At 40.1% G+C, this 21,465-nt stretch overlaps 1 protein-coding gene across 3 annotated transcripts; it reads left to right on the top strand.

The window, feature by feature from the left end:
- The first annotated feature begins 3,031 nt into the window (after positions 1-3,031).
- On the top strand, positions 3,032-19,787 carry LOC145442020 (microfibril-associated glycoprotein 4-like). Of its 3 annotated transcripts, XR_013915929.1 has the most exons (7): positions 3,041-6,547; positions 6,611-6,685; positions 6,754-6,905; positions 6,963-7,059; positions 8,243-8,339; positions 17,807-18,237; positions 19,649-19,787. XR_013915929.1 is itself a non-coding variant. In XM_080319997.1 (6 exons), the coding sequence occupies exons 1-6, from the start codon at positions 6,241-6,243 to the stop codon at positions 18,123-18,125; spliced, it is 1,044 nt and encodes a 347-aa protein (XP_080176123.1). In that variant the 5' UTR covers positions 3,032-6,240; the 3' UTR covers positions 18,126-19,246. The 3 variants fall into 3 exon arrangements, 2 of the variants coding, with proteins under 2 accessions (XP_080176123.1, XP_080176122.1); XM_080319997.1 differs by lacking the exon at positions 19,649-19,787 and having other exon boundaries at positions 3,032-6,547; positions 6,611-6,682; positions 17,807-19,246; XM_080319996.1 differs by lacking the exon at positions 19,649-19,787 and having other exon boundaries at positions 17,807-19,246.
- The last annotated feature ends 1,678 nt before the right edge of the window (positions 19,788-21,465 follow it).

Genomic DNA, 21,465 nt, shown 5'->3' on the forward strand with positions numbered 1-21,465 from the left:
TTTGTGGGGACCGCAAGAAGGCTAGCTGAGGGCCGCAATCACTGGTTTAGACGACCAAAATGCAATCAGAGCAACACCAGAAACCAATGGGAATTAAACGCGGGGTATGTACGATTGTATGTATAGAAATATGCGGGAAGCCGTAAGATAACGTAATCTGTATTTTGAATGGGTCAAAAAGTCTCTGGCGGCTTAGGTGTGCTACAATAGCACTTTTGTGAGATATCTGTGACGGTAATGGATTTTTTAAACCATGATCTCGTCCTTGGGATTCAAGGGCACTGTTCGATCACGCTGATGTCGACGGCGACCATGAATAGTCCCGAACGAATTATTTTCTCACGCGAGAAATTCATTTGAAGAGTTGTTTTTCAAATGTCGCTCAGCAAGAAAAATGGCCTCGGCTACACAGGCGAGTTCTTCGCATGCATAAACAACATTCCAGGGCATTACTTCGATCGCTGATGTCGACGGCGACCATGTGAATTGTTCCGAACGAAATGTTTTATCACGCGTAAAATTCATTTGAAGAGTTGTTTTCCAAATGTCGCTCTACAAGAAAAATGGCTTCGGCTACACAGGTGAGTTCTTTGCACCCAAAATAGATATTCCAGTCAATATAAGAAGAGTATGGTGTGGTGATTCTGCGGAATGCGGGGTAATGGTAGATGCTGGATTACCGCTCACATGTATACGATAACTGCGAGAAATACCAGGTCAACAACAGGAGTTCGTGTACCATCTGGAATAGTAGGGGAGACGTGGTTCCGATGGATCAAAATTGCAAAATCATCCCTAGCCCCCAAATGTTCAGCCGAGAACATCGGGTCTTTTGCTGGCTCAACACTTGGATACAAGCTCTACCAATACCTGGGATATATACATTAATATCCGCAATTTCACGAAATATTCATGAACACACAAACTTTGTTGCATCGGCCCACTGCGGGTGGATCCAAAGGCACACGACCTTGGGGCCTTTGAAACATACGATCCAAAACTCAGATGATTGAATTTCTATGGAACTTTTTACTCGTTATGGCGATAAAATGTCACAGGCCATTATGAAATACAGTCTCTTCGTATGTATAAGTGTTTCTGTTGCAGCATGATTAATTAGGCCAACTATTGTGCTTGATTTGGCTATGATATCATCGAGCCCCACGTTGTAAGTTTTGTAATTGAATTGAAAGAAATCCACTCAAAGATGGTATTGAATAAAAAAATATGTGTCGTCACAAAGCCTGATACTAGACCTACTCTTCACAACAAAAACAATTGCTGACTTGTTCGTGTTGGGGGTTACAAAGAAAAATGCATAGGCCTACATCGATCGAAATTTAGTTTATACCCCTAAGAACAGAAAAAAAAACTCGCTCAGGTCAAAGTTATTTGCATGCGAAGAAAGATTCCGTCAGCATGCATCTGTACAAAATTCTCGGAGTGTAATCATGGGATTATCATAGAGAATTTTTTAAGGATTTCCGGTCCCAGTATCTCAGCGGTATACCACATCTCCTCTCTATTGAACTCTCTGTTATTCGAAATTTCTTGTTGGTGACGTAATACGATTGTTGATATGCAATGTTCTTTCAAATTTTCTACTGGCTGTTGACGGGTTCGTTTCAATATGAATAATTGAATATACTATGCAATGGTATATTGAAGTTCCTGTACCTCCAAGAAGCTCTTCAAATAGCTAAAAGAAAAGCTAGTAGTAGTAGTAGTAGTAGTAATAGTAGTAGTAGTAGTAGTGGAAAATATGATTTACTCAAGCGACCCAGGGGGGAGGGAGCCCAAACCTCCTACGCTTAGGAACGTTATAATGCTTCGAATCGATCCCAGTATCTCGAGCGTATATGCGCCAGCTGTCCGGCAAATCATTCATCATCATCAAATCAGCATTGCATCACGTTCTTTGGTACGTATTTTTTTGCTTGAACTTCGGTTCGACTGCGTCATTCGCTGCGCTCAAACGCTTGGGAAAAGCAAATGATAGGCGACAGAAAAACAGAAGTAAGCCTATATAAAGACAAGCTGACGACCGGCCACGATACAGAAAGTTCGATAAACGAGGTAGAATCGATCATTCGGGAGGATTGAGTGCTGATCCAGTCAGAACTGTGGAACATACGGCTACCTAAATTCAGGTTCACATGGAGTATATTAATCTCACACCAATTACTGCTCATTTTGTTATGGGTCCATTGATCTTTTAATTTAAAGAATGTATATACGCGTGCTTGTGATTGGCGATAATATGCAGTGCGATTAGGTCTTTGTCATGAATCTTTTTTAGTCGATTTGGTTTTGGTTATTTCTCCCGTATAAATCCATCTATGACAGTGCTCTTCAACCTTTGTCGTCGCGGTACACCCTTTTAACGTTTACCCGAAACTCGTACACCCCTGACCACATAACACGCTGATTCCATGGTAAGCCTAATACAGTGGTGGTAAGTCTAATACAGGGGTGTTCAAGCTTTTCGCTATTCCCGGCCGTATTTCGATTAGAAATATAGCATACAACCGCATTCCGGCGGAGAATCGCCATGGCGCATCTCGCCGCCATATACTCACGATAAATTGACTACTGGAAACTTGGCACCACGGATAGCCCTGGTGGGGTTCTGTTACATCACTGATTTCCTGAGCTAGGCTACCTTGCGTAAAAAAGTTTTCACCTGTGCCGGAGGCTTACTATATCTATGCATAAAAATCGCGAGTATAAATGTTAGGAAATGTTATCTGGACTCCTTTTGTACCTGGAAAAATAATTCAGTTGATACTATTGGTTGTTTCATATATTGCTGTCAAATATTCATTCATTCTTAGCACACGTATGGTCAGATTAACTGATAGAGTTGATGGAGAGGGTGTATTCGAAAATTTTGGGCACAAAATTAATGATGATGCATCTTCCGGTTTTATTAATAACTTTGTTGCATGTGGTTATTTTTGACGTCGTATCAGGATTGCATTTAAAACAAACGTTGTTTGTTTTAAACAAAATCCTTTTTTAAAAAAATGTGTAAAATTATGCCATAATTGTGTAAATACTTTCCTAAAAACATGTTGTATGAGCCTACGGACAATTACCACCCGATAGAGCAAACGTATATCGATATGGGATGGTTAAAACCCTTAGTCGGCTCAACATTAGTACAGATATTTCGTCAAATGAGCTAGATTTACCCTATATTTTCAATCGTCAATGTCAATCTACTATGACGTTACAATTGAAAATTCGTGACGTCATGGCTTAAAAAACATGTTTTAAAAAAGGGCCTTGTTTTAAACATGTTTGTTTTAAATTGATTTTTGTTTTAAATGCAGCCCTAATTGTGGGCATAGTCGAAATATATATTGGAATCGCCCAAACGTAGCAGATAAACCTTCATTCGTGAGACGCACACGATTCCGACTTCGTATTTCTTTATGAGGTGCATCATTTTCCTCCGCGGTTCTCTTATGTACGGCGTGGCGAAGATTACACTATTATATTAAAAACAAAAAATCACCCTGAATCGTCTCAAGCGTGAATAAGATTTTCAAGTTTAAATAAAATCGCTGTGTTATCCTGCAACCGACATTTGTGAATAGCCGTGACTGTTATATTTTCCCGCCGCTCCGAAATTTCCTTTTTTTAGTCTTGATATTTTTCGTGGTGCTGAAATGCTATTCTTACGATATTTTGTCTTCTACCCATTACGTACGCCATCACTGACTGATTTTCATTTCTTCTTATTTTTCTATTAATAAACAGCAACAACAACAATAATTAAAATCTGTCAAAGATATATGAACCGATTCGTTAATCCAGATTGCATATTGACGGCTGTCAACACACGCTAATTTAATTACGTGTAAGGGACCGCATAATTATTGTTTAACGGCTGCATGCGACCGTATCCCTGCAGGTTTACACCTCTGGCCTTTTGAAATATGGATGAACAAGCCCGCAACCTATTGGGAAAGCTAAATACTAATCAGGGCTCCAACTTATCGTACCACCACCTAGCACAGCTGGTGTTTCTCAAACTCGATACATTACCAATATGTTCATGATGAGTAGAAACAATTGCTTATGACATCACGAAAGGAATGTAATTTACAAGCTGCGTATAGCTGATATGAACATCGTACACCATGTAACAAAAATTTGGTTGAGCCGATTTTTTGATATTTCCTATACCATATTCCTTAGTAAAAAGATGTTTCTGGCATCTATTTGCCTCAAATGCCGTTTAAAAATGTCATTTTAAGCGTTTTACACTCCCCGACCATATTTTTCAAGCTACTTTATTAAAATTACTATTACCTGTGACGTCACATTGATTCATCATTCAATTCATAATAGTTGGTTGTTGGCAACAATTATCTTCTCAGCCTCAGTTGTCAGTATTGGCTACAACAAGCAATCTCAAATTCCTTTTCGTTTTGTTCTGATTGTGGGTCTGATTGTGGATCTAGTGAGTGTAATCTAATCATTAATGTGAACATCACAAATGTCATCTGCCTGCTGGCTGATTTTCATATATCTGTGGTCTGTATATCAGTTTGAAACAAGTTAAGCACAAAGTATGGATAGAAGTAAGGTTTTTATCCTTAATAAAATTACTTTGGCATGAAGATTGGGGACAAAGATAAAAACTGGGCATTTCATGTAATCCGCGTAACATGCGGATGAAATATGGATGGATCGAAGTTGAAGTGAAATTCGAAACCTTATAGATGACTGTTATTTCTGTATGGGTGACATTCTCTCCCATACGAGAGACTGTTTCATTTGAGTTACATAGTGCTCACAAAACATTGCAAATATCAGTGGTCGCACTGCTGGATGACTTCTGACTTGAAAGGCATCAGATTTGGTATATTCAATGACCATACAAAATGTGCATTTTTAAAGCAAGTTAGTTCCGGTGAAAACATCTTCCAGAATCGCTCTATTTCTTAAGTGCGGTAAGCCGAGGCGATCAAAGTAGTCAACTTTGCTAGTACAGTTGCAGTTTAAACAAAATTTAATCTAAAACAAGCATGTTTAAAACATGGATATCGTTTAAAACGTGCTTTTTTAACATGACGTCTCAAATGCTTAAATGGTATGGTCATAATGTAGTGACATTCGCAATTGAAAATATGGAGTAAATATGACTTCTTTGACGAAAATGGCTTCCGACTCCTGTCATAAACGGACAAAAAAATCTTTGAACCATTCCACATCGTATACGTCAACGATATCGGTTGCAAGTTGTCCGCAGGCTCATACTAGATGTTTTTTGAAAGTGCTAAAACTATGTCATAATTCTGCATCGTTTGAAAAACGAAACAAGTTTTTAATGACATTTTTTAAAACACTGTTCGAAACATATTTGAAGCAAAAATGTTTTGAGACACCATTTAATTTATACGCAACCCGAGTTGCTAGTCAAGTAGAAGTAGCTATGACGTCTTTAATTTCTGACTAGTATAAGTAGCTATTTAGGAAACGTGACAAAACTTCTTCGTGTGGAAGAAGAAATGATGCGTCTCAAAAGTACTCAAGTAAGTAGTTTCGCAAAGTAGATTTGACCAGGTGTACGAATCCAAATGTATAAAGTAATCCAAACCATATAAATTAAGTAGTCTTCTGCTAAAAACTATTGAAGTGGAAGTCGTCTAAAAACATTACCACGTGAGTAAGTAATGACGGGAGGCAAAACTTATTTGAGTAATTCAAAGAAGTAGAAGTGCATCGTTTGGTCAGTAACGAAGTTCTTCTACTTTTTGAAGTACTTGAAGTAGATTTTGCCTACTCGCACTACTTTTAAAGTAGTTATGATGTTAGACTACCTCTACTTTGACTTGACAGTTTTCAGTTTTGTAGGCAAAAATAAGCGTAGAATACCCACTTACTTACTTACTTTAGAACCACCACTCCTACTTATACTTGAGTAGAAATTCCGGCGTTACTTCTACTTCTACTTGAGTAGCGACAGTGACTACTTTGACCACCTCTGACCGTTACCGATCACCTGTAGAGTAGACGTGTTGCATGAAACAAATCTGTTGCTGTTCCCGTGTCCAAGATACTATCGTGTCAGCCCTGGTAGCAGATGGGACGTTTTGACGCAAAGCCTTTTCCAAGTCGCATCGGATGCCTTATAACAGGAACATATATCGTGGTATCTCAATAAGACATTTCTGATCTATTATTTAACTTCTAACTTCTGCAGCTTTCCATCGTTTGTAACATTAGATGGAATTCTTTATTTCCTTGCTGCTGTGTTTAATTGCCTTCAACACATCGTTAACGTGGGCAACAAACGTACGAACCTCTAATTTCAAAGGAATTGTCTGCAACCAGTGCCAGCAATGGTGCGAAAATACGGATTTGGTCGCCACGGGGCCTATGAGGCAGGGTAAGGCGGGCCCGCAGGGCCCAGTCGGCGCACCCGGCGACATCGGACCCCCTGGTAGAGTTGGCCCAGTTGGTCCTACCGGCCCCCAAGGGGAAATTAACATGACTCTGGTCGAGCAAATCCTGGATAGAAAAATCGAGGAAGGTGAGGTTTCTATCGCTGTCATTCTCCCGGAGATGTTTATGATACGAATTTTACGATTTCTAGCTCTTCAGGTGTTCAACGTCAGTTGTTGTAATGGCGCGAAATTGGAATCAGCAACAGCACGCAATCACTCTGGTGGTGAGACTTGTTATTCTTATATACCCGCAGTCTTATTAAATAGCTCAGTCATATTTTTTAATTTCTAGTTGTTCAAAAAATCACCAGCAGTTGTGATGGAGCCAAATTGGAATCAGCATTAGAACGCAATGACTCTGGCGGTGTCTTCCAAGTTATTATTCCCGAGGTCGGGGTGAGGAATGTGTTTTGTGACGTAATTGACGATGGTGGAAACTGGACCGTAAGTTGAAGGAGCGATTTTTGTAGAAAAATTGACACATTTTCGGCTCCATAAAAGATTTTCCAGCGAAGAATGAACGGAAACGTAGATTTTTTCAGAGGTTGGGATGATTACGTGAATGGATTTGGCGATTTGCGAGGAGATCATTGGTTGGGTATGACTTTTCATTTATATGTAACTTTTGTGGCCGGTTTTATCTCATGAAGTGCGCCGAACCTCACATCACGAGGTTGCAAAGAGGTGCCATATCTGATCGTGATGTAGCAGATCTATGGTAAAGATAAATTGACAGTGGCAGCGAGTTTAGAGTGAGCAATCTTAGAGTATTTGTTTCACTGCGCCAACGCCAAGAGCTCCTGCACCTGTAATGATCTGGCAATATACTTTCCTCGATCCGTGGACATATGAACATGTGACATTATAGCATGCGTCAGTGCGTCACAAGAGCATGTGAGTGAAATTACGGGTTAGGTGTGGGTTAGGGTTGGATGTAGGGTTAGGTTTGTGTAAGGCCTGGGGTTAAGATATATACAGTAGGGCTCTTCAAAAATGACTTTTTTTCTCAAATCGTACTGGCTACTTGATAAAATTGTTAGGTTAGCTAATTTAAGCCTACACACAAAATTTGGTTCAATTCCAGCCAGTAACCGCTTTGCTACAGAAGAAGAAAGTTTCTATTTATTATCTAAAAACAAATGATAAAAAATTTGAAAATTTTCTGTTCACCCCATGAAAGTGTTAGGCTGTCTATAGAAACGATGCTCACCAAATTTGGTTCAATTCCAACCAGTGGAAGCGGAGTTATTGCCGTCGAAAAATTGAGATTTGAATAAAATAGTATTTACGGTGAGCAGAACTATAATAAATAAACAAAGAATCGGTCACCGTAAATACTATTTTATTCAAAGCCAAATTTTTCGACAGCAATAACTCCGCCTCCAGTGGTTGGAATTGAACCAAGTTTGGTGACCATCGTTTTTATAGACAGCCTAACACTTTCATGGGGTGAACAGAAAATTTTCAAATTTTTTCTTAATCATTTTTATATAATAAATAGAAACTTTCTTCTCCTGTAGCAAAGCGGTTACTGGCTGGAATTGAACCAAATTTTGTGTGTAGGCTTAAATTAGCTAACCTAACAATTTTATCAAGTAGCCAGTACGATTTGAGTAAAAAGTCATTTTTGAAGAGCCCTAATACACAGGGGTTAATTTCAGCGTTATGTTTCAGGATAGGGCAAGTTTTTGAGTTCTAAAGTCACATGCTGAAGTCTCCCATGCTCAACTGTCGTTTTCCACTGTTTCGCATGGTCATAATGGTCAACCACTTTCCTCCAGGGCTGGAAGCAATGCACCAAATGACCAAGAGAGGGAATATGGAGATGAAAATCAAAATGATCACGAGAGATGGGGTTTATTGGGTTGCTAAATACAGGTGAATATGAATCGTTGGTATTGGCATTTGGCATTTTGGTTCATTTCACAAATCAGCAGTGGTTGGCAGTGTTGGGATCAAGTCTCTACCTTCGAGTCATCTCGAGTCATTGCACATTTTGACTCGAGTCAAGTGAAGTCAATCGATTTTCGAAGGTGACGCGAGTCAAGTCAAGTCAAGTCGAGTCGAGTCACGAGTCAAGTCACAATTCAAGTCAAATTGAATTTTCGAAGTATCAGTGACGATTCAAAGTCATTACATTTTGCTAGCTGTGAGAAAGACAGATTAATTTGCCGTTTATCTTGCATCAAATAACAAATACAAAGTTTTATATGCATGCAAGAAGGCGTTGTCTCTATCACGCACACGTAGAACCGAAAATAAAATACGCGACTAACTGTATAGCTATATGCTACAGTCTGTTAATATCAGCCAATATAGGATCGAATACGAAGCCTCGAGAAGTTGTAATGTTACAATACACTACCATCTACACATCCGTGAGAAGTTGTAATGTTACAATACACTACCATCTACACATCCGTGAGAAGTTGTAATGTTACAATACACTACCATCTACCAGTGTTGGTATGACTCGAGTCATGACTTGACTCGAGTCACCTTTGTCGTATGACTTGACTTGACTCGAGTCACTTTGCTAAAATTACTTGACTTGACTTGACTCGGCGTATCAGAAACGTGGATTGACTCGTGACTCGGAGCAAAATTCACGAGTCAATTTCAAGTCAACAATTGTTAAGTCATCGGTGTCGATATAAATCATTGTATCTTGCATCTGTTCGGATTGTTCGCGAAACGCTGGTGGCACCCGTGATAGCGACCAGTCATTCAATGATTGTGCGTTTTACTGAGCCTCCATTCTTCTGTCACAAATATATTGACCGCAAACGAAGTGATCGAAGCTTACGTTGTCGTAAATTAGTAGTGACGTAATTTAATAGCAAGATGTCTATTTCTGTTCTTACCTTAACGAAACCTCCTATTATATTGAAATTGAATTGGAATATAGTTTATATAGTCCATCCTCAACCATTGGCGCAGGCTCGAATTGTATCATATCAATTTATAAATTGGTAATGTATTGCATCTTATCAATTCGTATTATCTATTTTCGATTTTGGCTAGTAACTATGAACTGAGGCTGTGCAATTACTTACGTAGTTCAACAGTTCCACGTATATGTGAGCGATACAGCGCCTTATTGCGTGTATATTTAACTGTATATTCGTTCGTCGGTTCGGAATCAATGACCACTCAATCTGTATTTCAGACAGCTAGCGAAATGCAATGACGTAATCATGCCCCACACTCCGAAACGGCAACTTGACTTGAATTGTGACTTGACTTGACTTGACTCGAGTCACCTCCAAAAATCGAGTGACTTGACTTGACTCGAGTCACATTCGAAAATCGATTGACTTGACTTGACTCGAGTCAAAATGTGCAATGACTCGAAATGACTCGTGACTCGAAGGTAGTGACTTGATCCCAACACTGCCATCTACACATCCGTGAGAAAACAAACGTCTCAACTATATTCACTAAATTTAAATCATACAAGAGGGTTGGTAAAGGTGATCACTGGGCAATAGCACACCTTAGTAGTATAGTAGATCGGTCGTGATGTGGCAGGGGCTCTTATGGGTCCGCTCGCATGCGGCTGGGAAACTCGTGTTGGCATGCGGCTCTTATGTCTTATGGGTGCGTTGGCATTTGGTTATTGCGTCTTATGGCCCCTCTCGCACGGTAACCCTTTTCAGTATAGGGATCACTTGCACGCGGCTTCGAAATCCCGTGTTCGCACGACCACCCTTTTTGACCCCCTCTCGGTCGCATGCGGCTATTGTGTCTTGTGGTCGTACGGTAACCCTTTTCAGTATAGGGCACGGTCGCACGCGGCTTCGTTATACTTTCGAGTATAGACATCTCTCGTGTGGTGGCTTATGGATGCGTTGGCATGTCGTACTTCGTATGGTGTTGAGTAGGTACGTAAGTAAATAGTCATGTGATTGGTCCTTAGTTAATGTGTATATTCCAAATTACGGTGAGTACGACAATGATATATCGTTATTCTTATGGACGCGGCGATGATTCGTACTTTCGGGTATAGACTTGCGAGCGGCATGTCGTACTTTCAGAAAAAAGGGTGTGAAATAGTTTGCTAAATCTAGGAATCACTCGCATGGTAATTAGTTTGCCACAGAGCCGGCGTAGACGGCGATTCAAATACCAACAATAGCCGCGTTCACATACTAACACTTCAAAAAGGTGTGAAATATTTGTAAAATCCTACGATCGCCTACAACAAGGGTGGGCAAACTACGGCCCGCGGGCCACATGCGGCCCGCAACACCGTTCTGTGCGGCCCGCGAGAGTCTAAAGAAACTTTTTAAAAATATTAATAAAATGCGTACTAAAAATCGAATTAATACAAAGACTTGATCAACTTTTCTTAGTATATTTCACCATGATAATTCTACGACAGTGGTTCTCAAACTGGTGGGCGCACCCCCCTGGGGGGCGTGAAGGCATCTGAAGGGGGCGCGAAGCTGAGCTCAACTGAAAAAAAAAATTCGCGCTCCGTGCGATTTACTTTCAATTCAAAGTTATTGCTCTGTATTTAGTATCTCATCCACAGTCAGTCTCTTCCATGCCATCAAACTACCCGTTGGATTTGCTGGCATCCTGGTTGCGTTTTGTGATATGACGATAAGGGGGCGCAAAATCCTTCACCATCATAAGGGGGGAATTTGAGAACCACTGATCTAAGGTAAATACTTAATATCACAGCGGGATAGCTGCAACGAGATTGACATAATTTAGATCCCGAGTGGGATTTCAGATTGGCCACTCCATTTTTATTTTTTTCAGTGTTGTGTTTATAAAAACGATTCGGGCGTGTCTTAGGTAGATTCATTGTCTGTATGCGTAGAATTGGGGTATTTATATTTTAACTACACATAGTAGAAGCGTGTTTGAAGCAAACATGGTTATGATGCTGTCAGCATTGTGTGTCCTGGAACTGAACCAGAAGCAGAAGTGGACAGATCGCGGCTCACAGATTTAAATTTCAATCCTGTTCTAACAATCGGGCCAACCGACTTTCATCTCTATAGTTTTGACAAATTGGTTATTGAGGTCGGTAAGCCTATGAAATCTCGCCACTATGTTTCTGACGCGTGTACGCAGCACCGTAACTACCGCACCCCAAACCCCCCAATTGGAGGGGCCCGAGCTCGAAGGGGCCCAAAATTATTTTGTGAATTAGCATAAATCATAGAGTATTTTTTGAAAATGTATGCAATTTTTTTCGCGCTGCGCGCGAATTCGAGTAGTCATTTATCTTTATTATTGGGTATTGGGCCATTACCGCGCCACGACCCACCAAGACATACATACCAAGAAGTGTGCCAGAACGATCGGCAGCGAGAAAACCTTGGCCGAAAAGGTCTATGCCCTTATGCTGACCGAAGACTTCGTTATAGGCCTATATAGCCTATACAAAATACACATATAGGTTTAATTGTTTATAGGCGCCTAAATGACTGGCGCCGAATGTTCCTCACAAGACAAATACCATTCCGCTGGGAAAAAATTATGCCAGGTGAAGAAATACCAATTTGAAATCGTGTGCGTCTCTTAGTTTAGAAGCCTACGTTTGGGCGATTCTATATTTTTTGATATAGCAGACTGGAAGTCACGAAATAACATCATGTAACGAAGTCATATCAACGGGTCCGCCCGCCCGAAGATGTTAATTATTATTTACGGGCCCTCCCGTTTTCAAGACACTTCGCTCAGCTCTACCGGTAAATCTAATTACGTGAGTAGAGAGGACAATAAATTGATAGCATAATATATATGCAATCGCCGATCTGATTGACCGATTTTATCATAAATTATCGAAAATTTTCGCGCTTCGCGCTGGCTCACAATACAGTAGGCCTACAGACGATTTCGTGACAAACGCGAACAACGTGATGGGGGTCGTTTTATCACCCTATGGGAGCCCAAGACTCACGTTTGTGGGGGCCTGACGAGGTGCTCTTTCGTTCCTGCCAACAGGTATACGCCTGAACATGTTTAAATATTATTGAGTGGTCCTACCTTTTCAAACACACCTCACTCAGCTCTACCGGCAAATCTGATTACGCGAGCAGAGAGAAGATAAAAATTGATAACAATATATGTAATTCCCGATCATACTGACCGATTCAATCATGAATTCTATAAATTTCCCGAGCTTCGCGCGCTTAGGCGACAAAAGCTGATTCACTAAACAAACTCCCAATGAATATGATAAATAGCGGTAAACAGTGTATCGCCGGAGGGGGGTCTGGGGGGCGAAGCCCCTCGGAAGTTCGGTCGATAACCCTATGGAGGGCCCACGACCAAAGTTTTTTTTGGGGGGCCTGACGAAGTGCTGTTACGGCCCTGCGTGTACGATATCATCAAAGCAATGTTTGGCTTGTTTTAAATAAGCACATATATTATCTCCATGTCCTCACTATGTAATCAAATATCAATATTGCGTTTTGGTTAATAATCCCAATTTTATATAGTGCGGCCCGCGAATGGATTCAGATATTGAATGCGGCCTGCGAGCTCAAAAGTTTGCCCACCCCTGGCCTACAAGATAACACCTCAGACATAGTCATCTTTCACGACTTGGTGTCATAGCCATACCGATCGCTCACGCGGTGAAATTTTAGTAATCAGTTTGTCACAGAACTTGATTTCGCTGGTAAGATTTAATAAGTAACGACTAACAGAACCACCAGTGTCGGTAACTTGAATAGTAACAAATTGTCGCTTATTTCCGTCCTAACCCTAATCCTTTGTGAGGTTACCGCATACTCAAATAGGTGTGAAATAATTGTAAAATCCCACGATCGCTCACAAGGGTAAGGAATAACAGAACCACAACAGCAACGACTTGAGTACCCACAAATTGTCAATTGTTGGTATAACTCGAATCTTTTTAAGAGTACAATCCTTTTGAAACTGAATATTACTTGACTTGACCAACTTTCAACTCCGTTTCCGGATCATTCACACATTCCACGCCGCTGTTTTAACACTTATAGAATCAATACCAACTATCTCTAACCCGATAATATTCAATCATTTTGGTAATTTGCCAACTTTAAATCCATTCGTCAGATGTACCACAGGTAAACTGAGATAATCAAAAATGAAATATTTTGACTTTGGCATAGTGTGAATTGAAATAGGATTGACAAACATGACTACCAACTTTCAACCCACCCATATTTCGAAATTATACGCACATTGATTTGAAACAAGTAATGAAACCTTACAACTGTATTCGCGAGTTGGTTTTCCGTTTGTCAGTTTCAGTAAATACTATCGCGATATTTTAATGTGTTACTACACAAAATAGAGTCAATTAATGAAATATTGCCCGTTGTTGAAAACATTTCCAACTTGACAACCGCTTGCACATAACGCGATCGAGTTGCAATGCGATGAGTTGAATCGGAATATTTCAACCTACTTTGTCACATCGCGATTTGAAGTAGGATTGCCAGACAGGTTGGGCAAACTTTCACTCCACTGCGTTTCAGATTAATTTATTCACATGATCACCATCTCGCTGTCTTCACACTTACACAATCGCGTACTGTTCCCACTCACAACTTCGGTACGATATTTCAACTTGTCACAATAACTGATTATTCACATGTTGATTTGAAACAAAAGAAGCCTTGAACAAGTTATCTGGGAATTTTTTTGTCACAATTGAGTTAATGGAAATAGTATTACGCCTCGAAATTTTAACATCTTACCATACTCAAAAGAGTCAATCATGAAAACCTTGTCAAGTAAATCCGTTTGTAACTTACCAGACCAACTAGACAGTACCCGTACAGAAAGAAGACAAGATTACGCGAGTACATACAATCGCTACAATCTAAAATCCATAGCAAGTCCGGTTGTAGTCATATACCGCCAAATCGTCTTTTTTGTTCAACTGTAAAAGTCGTTACTATTCTGTAAGATAAAGTAATTACTACTCGGTATATTTTATAAACCAAAGTAAATACTACTCGGTGTGCGGTTTGAGATTAACACATTACATTTGAGTATACGAGATTTGAATGTCTGACCAACGTAGTTCAGAATTCATTTCTTACAATCGAACGCAGGTGTTATATTGAAAATTTTCACGATGTAAACATATGAATTGACACATTGATTTTGACATATGAGATTTTGTAATAGTCGATCATGACTTGATTATTAAATTATGACATTAGTAGACCAGGGTTGTGTTGAAGGTTATTACGATACCAACAAACTTTTCAGAAACATTGTTATTAACATATCGATTTGTAAAACTAGATTAACATGTCTGAAATGGTTTGATTGGGAAGATTAAGCCGTGTTCGTAAAAAACCACGCAGCGTATTGTGGACATCAGGAAATATTTTACAAATGTAATTGTCTCCAGTAACCAAGACTAAAGATGAAACAACAATTTCCTTTGTTGAACAATAACCGGTACAATACTTTATCATCGTAATCTGCGGTGAGAATTGAAACACTTTCACACATTACCCGGTGTCAAGATATCACACTAGGTGAATTGACATACCGCCGCTTGATTAATGCTTAATCCGTTCGCACCATTTCACACACTTTGATCATTACAAAAAACAAATTGGAATATGTTTGCTAGACACCACCTATTCAACTATACTTGAGTAACACAGAAACCTCTTAACATTAATAAAATCAAAATATGTGCCACACTGAAATCTACAAAATGTGATTGTATTGTTGTTCATTAGTGATCATACATTATCATTTGAATCTTCTAAAGCAGTGCTTTTCAACCTTTTTGAGCTTCATTCGCACTTTTTTTGTAAAATAAATTTCATTCGCACAAACTAACCGAATATTGTTATACAAAAAGAAGATGAAAATGCAACATCTATTTGCTCAGATGTTCAACAAATTGGCTGCTATCTATCTTAAGCTATTAAGTGTCTCATGAAATAGGCTACTATTTTCGCTCGTTTTGATTTCAACTATTTCACTAAAACCCTTCTACTAGTGCTTGGATGACCAGGTTTTGAAGTCTTTTCTGCACTCCTATCCAACATACAGCGTATTTTTCGGGAGTGAAAAATGCTTGCTGGACAAAATATTGAGATTTTGAGAGCTGACAAAAAGGTCTAGGAGGCTCCAGTATGTCGGAAGTGTGAATAACTCACCTGTTTGTGTTGAGGCTTTTGCCTTATGTCTTGGCATATAAGGTCCAAATGATCAAGGAGAGTAGGCACTTTAGAGCTCGCTACCTTATTATACGTTGCTCCAACTTTTTTTTCGATTTCCCATTTTCCGTCTCGAGATTATGTGGTAAGAGCAAATAAACTCACGATACTGTGTGTTCTGCTCTCTAGCTCAATCTAACTTGGGAATTCATGACAGTTTAATAAAGTTAAAGCAGTTTTTTAGACTACCACCAAAATCTGAGTTTTTGTGGCATCTCGCGACCCGAGCCTCACCCATAAATATTACAGTAGTATGCTATGATGTGACGGACATGCATGACATACAGAACGCGCACACAACAATTCTATCCAACACAGCTCTACAAAATATGTCTGACGCACGCGATTTCAAATTATGGTGAATTAAATTCCTTTGCGTGTCGCAGCTGTACTACTGTCTACTCCAGGGGTGTCAAACATACGGCCCGCGGGCCGCATCCGGCCCGTCAGGTGATTTCATCCGACCGCGAAGCCATTTTGAGTAGATTGATAAATGCTTGTCATATCCAGAACATTTCTAAAATATGTTGAGATTTTTAGTAAGAAATATAACCAATATTTAGTCCTTCAAGATAGCACATGTCGAGCATGTTTAATAGTTTATGGGCAACATTATAACCACCAGACTAGGGCGTTGTGGTTTCTAGTCATCATTAGTACCAGGTCGCTGACTTTGAGACCCAATTCCGAGCAGGCAAGAAAGTGCGAACTCATTTCATTGACGAAAGATTAGTTTATTCACAGAAGGGAAAACGCCAAGAACCCTGATATGCAGGTTACATGGAAAATATATTAGAGGTCTCCAGCCTCTAGAGAAACTCGATTCGCGATATAATACTATGAAGCAAATTCCAACGACCGTGTTTCCATTCCCCACAACGCATTCGCACGGTTGATGCCAATATATCACTAAAACGAAGGAAGCATAGAAATATGCCAACTTAAACCATCGTTAGAGCCACTGCTTTATAGGCTTATAACTCTACTCATCCGCCCAATCATCGTATCATTGCCAATTCCACTGTTTAAGAATAAAAGGTGCAGCTAGAATAGAACCCCATGATCCGTATTATAATGTAACACACTATTGTGTATATACGCTGATTAATGGAGTATTCAAATGATAAATAAGGCATGGATTTTGAGGTATTTTGGGAATGGGGAATTTAGGTGCGGCCCGCGAGCGATCTGAAGTCTTGAATCCTACCCGCGACGCCCGTTGAGTTTGACACCCCTGGTCTACTCAGGTTGCAAGAACGGGACTATTCCGTGCTGACAATGGAGCATATCCATATCGAATGAATCGGCCATTTTTGGCCAAAATTTTGTCGACGCTTATGTTTTGGCACCGCATTTTATCAGCCGTTTGTTGACCAAAACTTTCCGTCTTCATGTGACCCGACGCAGAAGGGGTTGGCCTCGAAATGAACGAGTCTCGTAGACGTGAACTCGCTCGTTGCTCGTCCCTAGTCCCTACAGTAGTTCATCCCGACGGTCTTCGACCATGTTTTCCAGAAAAAAAACAGTCGGGCAAATATTATCATCAATTCTCATGATAAAGATTATTAGCTCTAGTACCCAACACCGTGACCTTACATTTGTAAAAGCTATCGCAGGATTTTTGGAATAAATTCTACAAATATTACATACATCGTAACAGATAGCTCTGGCACCGTGTCGACCCAAACATATATATTTTGCAATCCATACTTTAATAACCCTTGAAGAGGTAAGATTTGCGTTACTGACCACAACCAACCACAACCAACGTCGAAAATGATAAATGCATTTCGAGTTACTATTGATACAAGTTCATTTCTATCTGGCGACGTAAATGCCATCGCAAAACTCAGAGCATGCAGACCTCGGTTGATGTGAATTACGATTTGTGTCTTATGACACCAGCAAGCATTTTAGAAATATTTCCATTTGTTAAACCAAAGTCGTATATGTCTGATTAATAGTTGATTGGAACTTGATCACGTACCTCAATCATTACAGAAGAGTATAACACCATTGTCCGACAATCTTTTGCAAAAAGGATCGTTCACTAGCCCGTTCACTAGCCTCAAATCAATGTCTTTAATGCCTTGTTTGCGGGGCTTCAATCAATATTAGATTTTCAATTCAATACTCATTCTCCAGCAACTTCCTTATCGACCCCGGTTCCGACAACTACAGACTGCACGTATCCGGATACTCCGGGAATGCAACCGTCGGAGATCGTCTCGCATATCACGACAATCAACAATTCTCGACGAAGGACGCGGATCACGAAGCTTCGTTAGGGAATTGCGCTTCTTACTGCGAAGGAGCCTGGTGGTATAGGAGTTGCTACCACAGCAACCTGAACGGAAACTTCCACAAAACAGACGTCAAGGGATTTGCGTTGTATGATGGTTCCAACATCGACCTGTACCTGCGCTTCTCGGAGATGAAGTTCCGGAAAAGAGCGGGAAATTGACTTCTGTACAGCTGTGACGTCACACTCCGAACAGGTTCCTTACTCCCGCATCATTGTGACGTCACAGTGTCGTATGAATCCACGGATTTAAACTTATTAGCGCCTTCTTGCGGTGTTCGATTTGCAAAAGATTGCGATAAGATTACGGTTGCATAGCGCCATCTCGCGGTCCCGGTGTTTTAAGCTGGAAGCTGAGTTTGGTAAAAATGAAACCGTTACTTATGCGATCATTGCATATTCCTTATACATACGTTGTGAAATGCTGCACATGCTGCCATCACTTATCACTAGGGCTGGGCATGATGATTTGAGCACTCAGTATCAGTTTCTTATATCATCTGGTTCCACACAACGCTTTTGAACACTTCGTTTTCATTTCACACTTTACACATTGATGTTGGCAAGGGTTCCGCATTTAAAACGCATTTGTGATGTTATGTGCTCACGTATCTATAGTGTAACATAATAACTTCTACCTTCTTCTGTTAGGTTGAGCGCCATTGAACAAAATTATGATTTCTTGATTAGTTGTAAGTGCCTTTATTTCAACTTTGTTATTATATTTTAGTGGTATTTAAAATGGCTGTAATTGATAAATCTTGGATTTGAACAAAAATAGCATCTTGCAAAAATCGACAACATGCATGACCATTGACCAATTAACCCTTTGCGACCGGCGGACCAGTATACTGGACCGCGATTGTTTAATACGGAGGAGTCGTTACTTATTCTAAGATAGCTCGACCTGCACTACTTTCTAAACTGTAACAATTGATTTATATGGATAGCTATTATTAATACGCATTACGCATACATAAGACCATGTACAACATATTATATCAATGTATATCCTGCTTGAAATGCAGATTGAACACGCAAAAACGTTTCCCGCAAAATTGAATTTTTAATTATATGTTCGCGTGAATGAACGCCTGGAATATAAACCATTGTATCTTCCGTTCGAGACGTCATATAACCAATTACAGTTATCTTCTATGACTTGTTGTTGGTCATACTATTCTATGAAAGTCCTTATATCGAAGATTAGCACAGAGATGTTTCGAATCGACGTGAAAGAAAGCAATACCTTATTACGTGAAAATCATGACTGCGTAAGTTCATCCGACTCGTTGCGGCTTCAAACAGATGTACAATAGCTTCAGGCAATTGCAAATTGTACATATGGTTGGCCATTATCCTGGCATATTCATCAATATCCCTATTATGGGGTTTAGTATTGTGTAACAACGCCGACGGCAGCCCTAACACTACACAATTAAGCGTGAGAGTTAGGCTATTTTGGTACCAGAGCCTGTAATAACAACATCATATAGAGGCAGTTATATATCTGTTTAGATGGCACACGAAGTTACTGTTGGCTTCTATGACTTCTGTTGATCATACATGGAATATTAGCCGTGTAGAATACAGTTCAAATTGATGTGAAATAAAGCAATAATGTATCACATGAAATGACTTCTCGAGCGTATATGGGCAATGGGCATTGGGCAGTGTCGAATAAGCCAATATGTGTATACTTACGAATCCGTTATGCAGTTGCAAGTTACATATAACAAGCCACTGGCGTTGATTAACAAGCCACTGGGGTTGATACCACTTCAATAGCATGGAGATACATAAAATAGTTACTATGTTATGTAGAATTGGAAGTGAATTGCCTTCCGCGAGATTACGCGATTACGTAATCGATTACTTGAAGAGCTTCTTGGAGGTACAGAACTTCAATATACAATTAAATAGTATATTCATATTGAAATGAACCCGAATATTTTCGGCTGACACTCGTCAGGGGTAATCGTCAGCAACTAGTAGAGAATTGGAAAGAACATTGTATATCAACAATCGTATCACAAAATATGACGTCACCAGCATGAAAGAGAGAGCGTTCAATGTACTATTTTTAAGTGGTACACGAACTACTTTTGTTGACAGAGTTTTGGTTGGTGTATTTTGATAAAAGTTGATTCCAAGGCACGCAAATGGAATTGTGAACGCTCTACGATTCGAAATCGGTCGTCTCGATAATTATTCGCACAAATCGGATTATCCAACAGATGTTTGCCGATGGCAGAATTAATGGCCTTTGAGCGATCAGCATCAATCTTAAGTGGATGAGTTAAGGGTGAGCTTTTCACTGAGCGTGACGCACGTATTCTGATAAATCTGGGGACATGTTGGTTTATGCGGTCCTGCAGACGTCTTGAAGTTCTTCCCACGTAGCCACAATCACAGTGGCACCTATATTCGTACACTACATTACTTTGTTGAAGTGCAGGAAGCATGTCTTTGCGTGTTGAAGGGAGCAGTTGTGTTGTTGTAAAAATCACATTGGTTTTGACTATGTCGTAACACTTACTGACAGCAGAAATCAATTGTTTTTCAAAGCGGGTGGAAATGGGGCCAATCCAAGGTAGATGGATATAAACATCTTTTATTGTTCGCGCGGTGGGCTCTGTTCGTTTTTCTGCGTTGAATTGCGTTAATTTCCTCTCCATGCCGCGGCTGATGACGTGTTCAGGGTAACCGTTATCCAGTAAGATTTTTCGGATGTAGTCAAGTTCTAAACTCAGTTTGTTACCCGAACATATCATCAACGCTCTATGCACGAGTGTGCCTATGAGGTTAATTTTTCTGCGTCGAGGACTAAATGAATTCCAGCGAAGGTATTTTTTTTTTCATCATCATTGGTTTATTAGCAATTTTATCAGTTCAATACACCACAAAAAATGCGATACAATGAATAGACAGGAAGATGTCGAAGCGACTTGGATTTGTCAATGGGATCGGACACCCACCTTGGCCTAGGCGTAGTAAAGAGGAGGCATGCACACTGAATGAAAGTAAAGAATACAGTATAGAAAAAGAAAGCGACAAGAAATAGGGCGGCATGTCATTGGAAGCGAGATCGATAGGTCAGTCGTGGTCCGGTAATCTTGAGGATGGACTGTATTTATTTAGTAGTAATTGCTTGTATTTCGACTTGAATGTGGACATGCTCGTCGACTGTCGGATGGCCGGCGGGATACTGTTCCACACATCAGGTCCGGCATATTTGATGGAGCGATGATCTTTTCGGTCGATCATATGATATTTGGACGACGTGGACGCGCGTGTGTTGTACTTGTGCGCTTTTGATTCAGAGGTAAAGAAGTCATTGAAATATTCGGGGCAACGACCGCAGTGAAACTGATACATAAACTTGGCGATTTCTAGTTTCCGCATATCTTCTATGTTTAGGACGCCGAATCTCTTCAGCAGCGACTTATTGGATGGGCAGCCAGGCCCCTTTGGGGCCCTAGCTATGATTCGGAGCACTTTA

Source organism: Botryllus schlosseri, chromosome 6, assembly GCF_051294905.1.
Source record: "Botryllus schlosseri isolate E-star chromosome 6, Bs_hap1, whole genome shotgun sequence".
NCBI classification, from domain to species: domain Eukaryota; kingdom Metazoa; phylum Chordata; class Ascidiacea; order Stolidobranchia; family Styelidae; genus Botryllus; species Botryllus schlosseri.

Coding starts and splice junctions, on each gene's coding strand:
- LOC145442020 (XM_080319996.1), top strand. CDS start 6,241: ATGGAATTCTTTATTTCCTTGCTGCTGTGTTTAATTGCCTTCAACACA. Junction 6,686..6,753: donor AGCACGCAATCACTCTGGTG/GTGAGACTTGTT, acceptor TTTAATTTCTAG/TTGTTCAAAAAATCACCAGC. Junction 8,340..17,806: donor TATTGGGTTGCTAAATACAG/GTGAATATGAAT, acceptor CTCATTCTCCAG/CAACTTCCTTATCGACCCCG.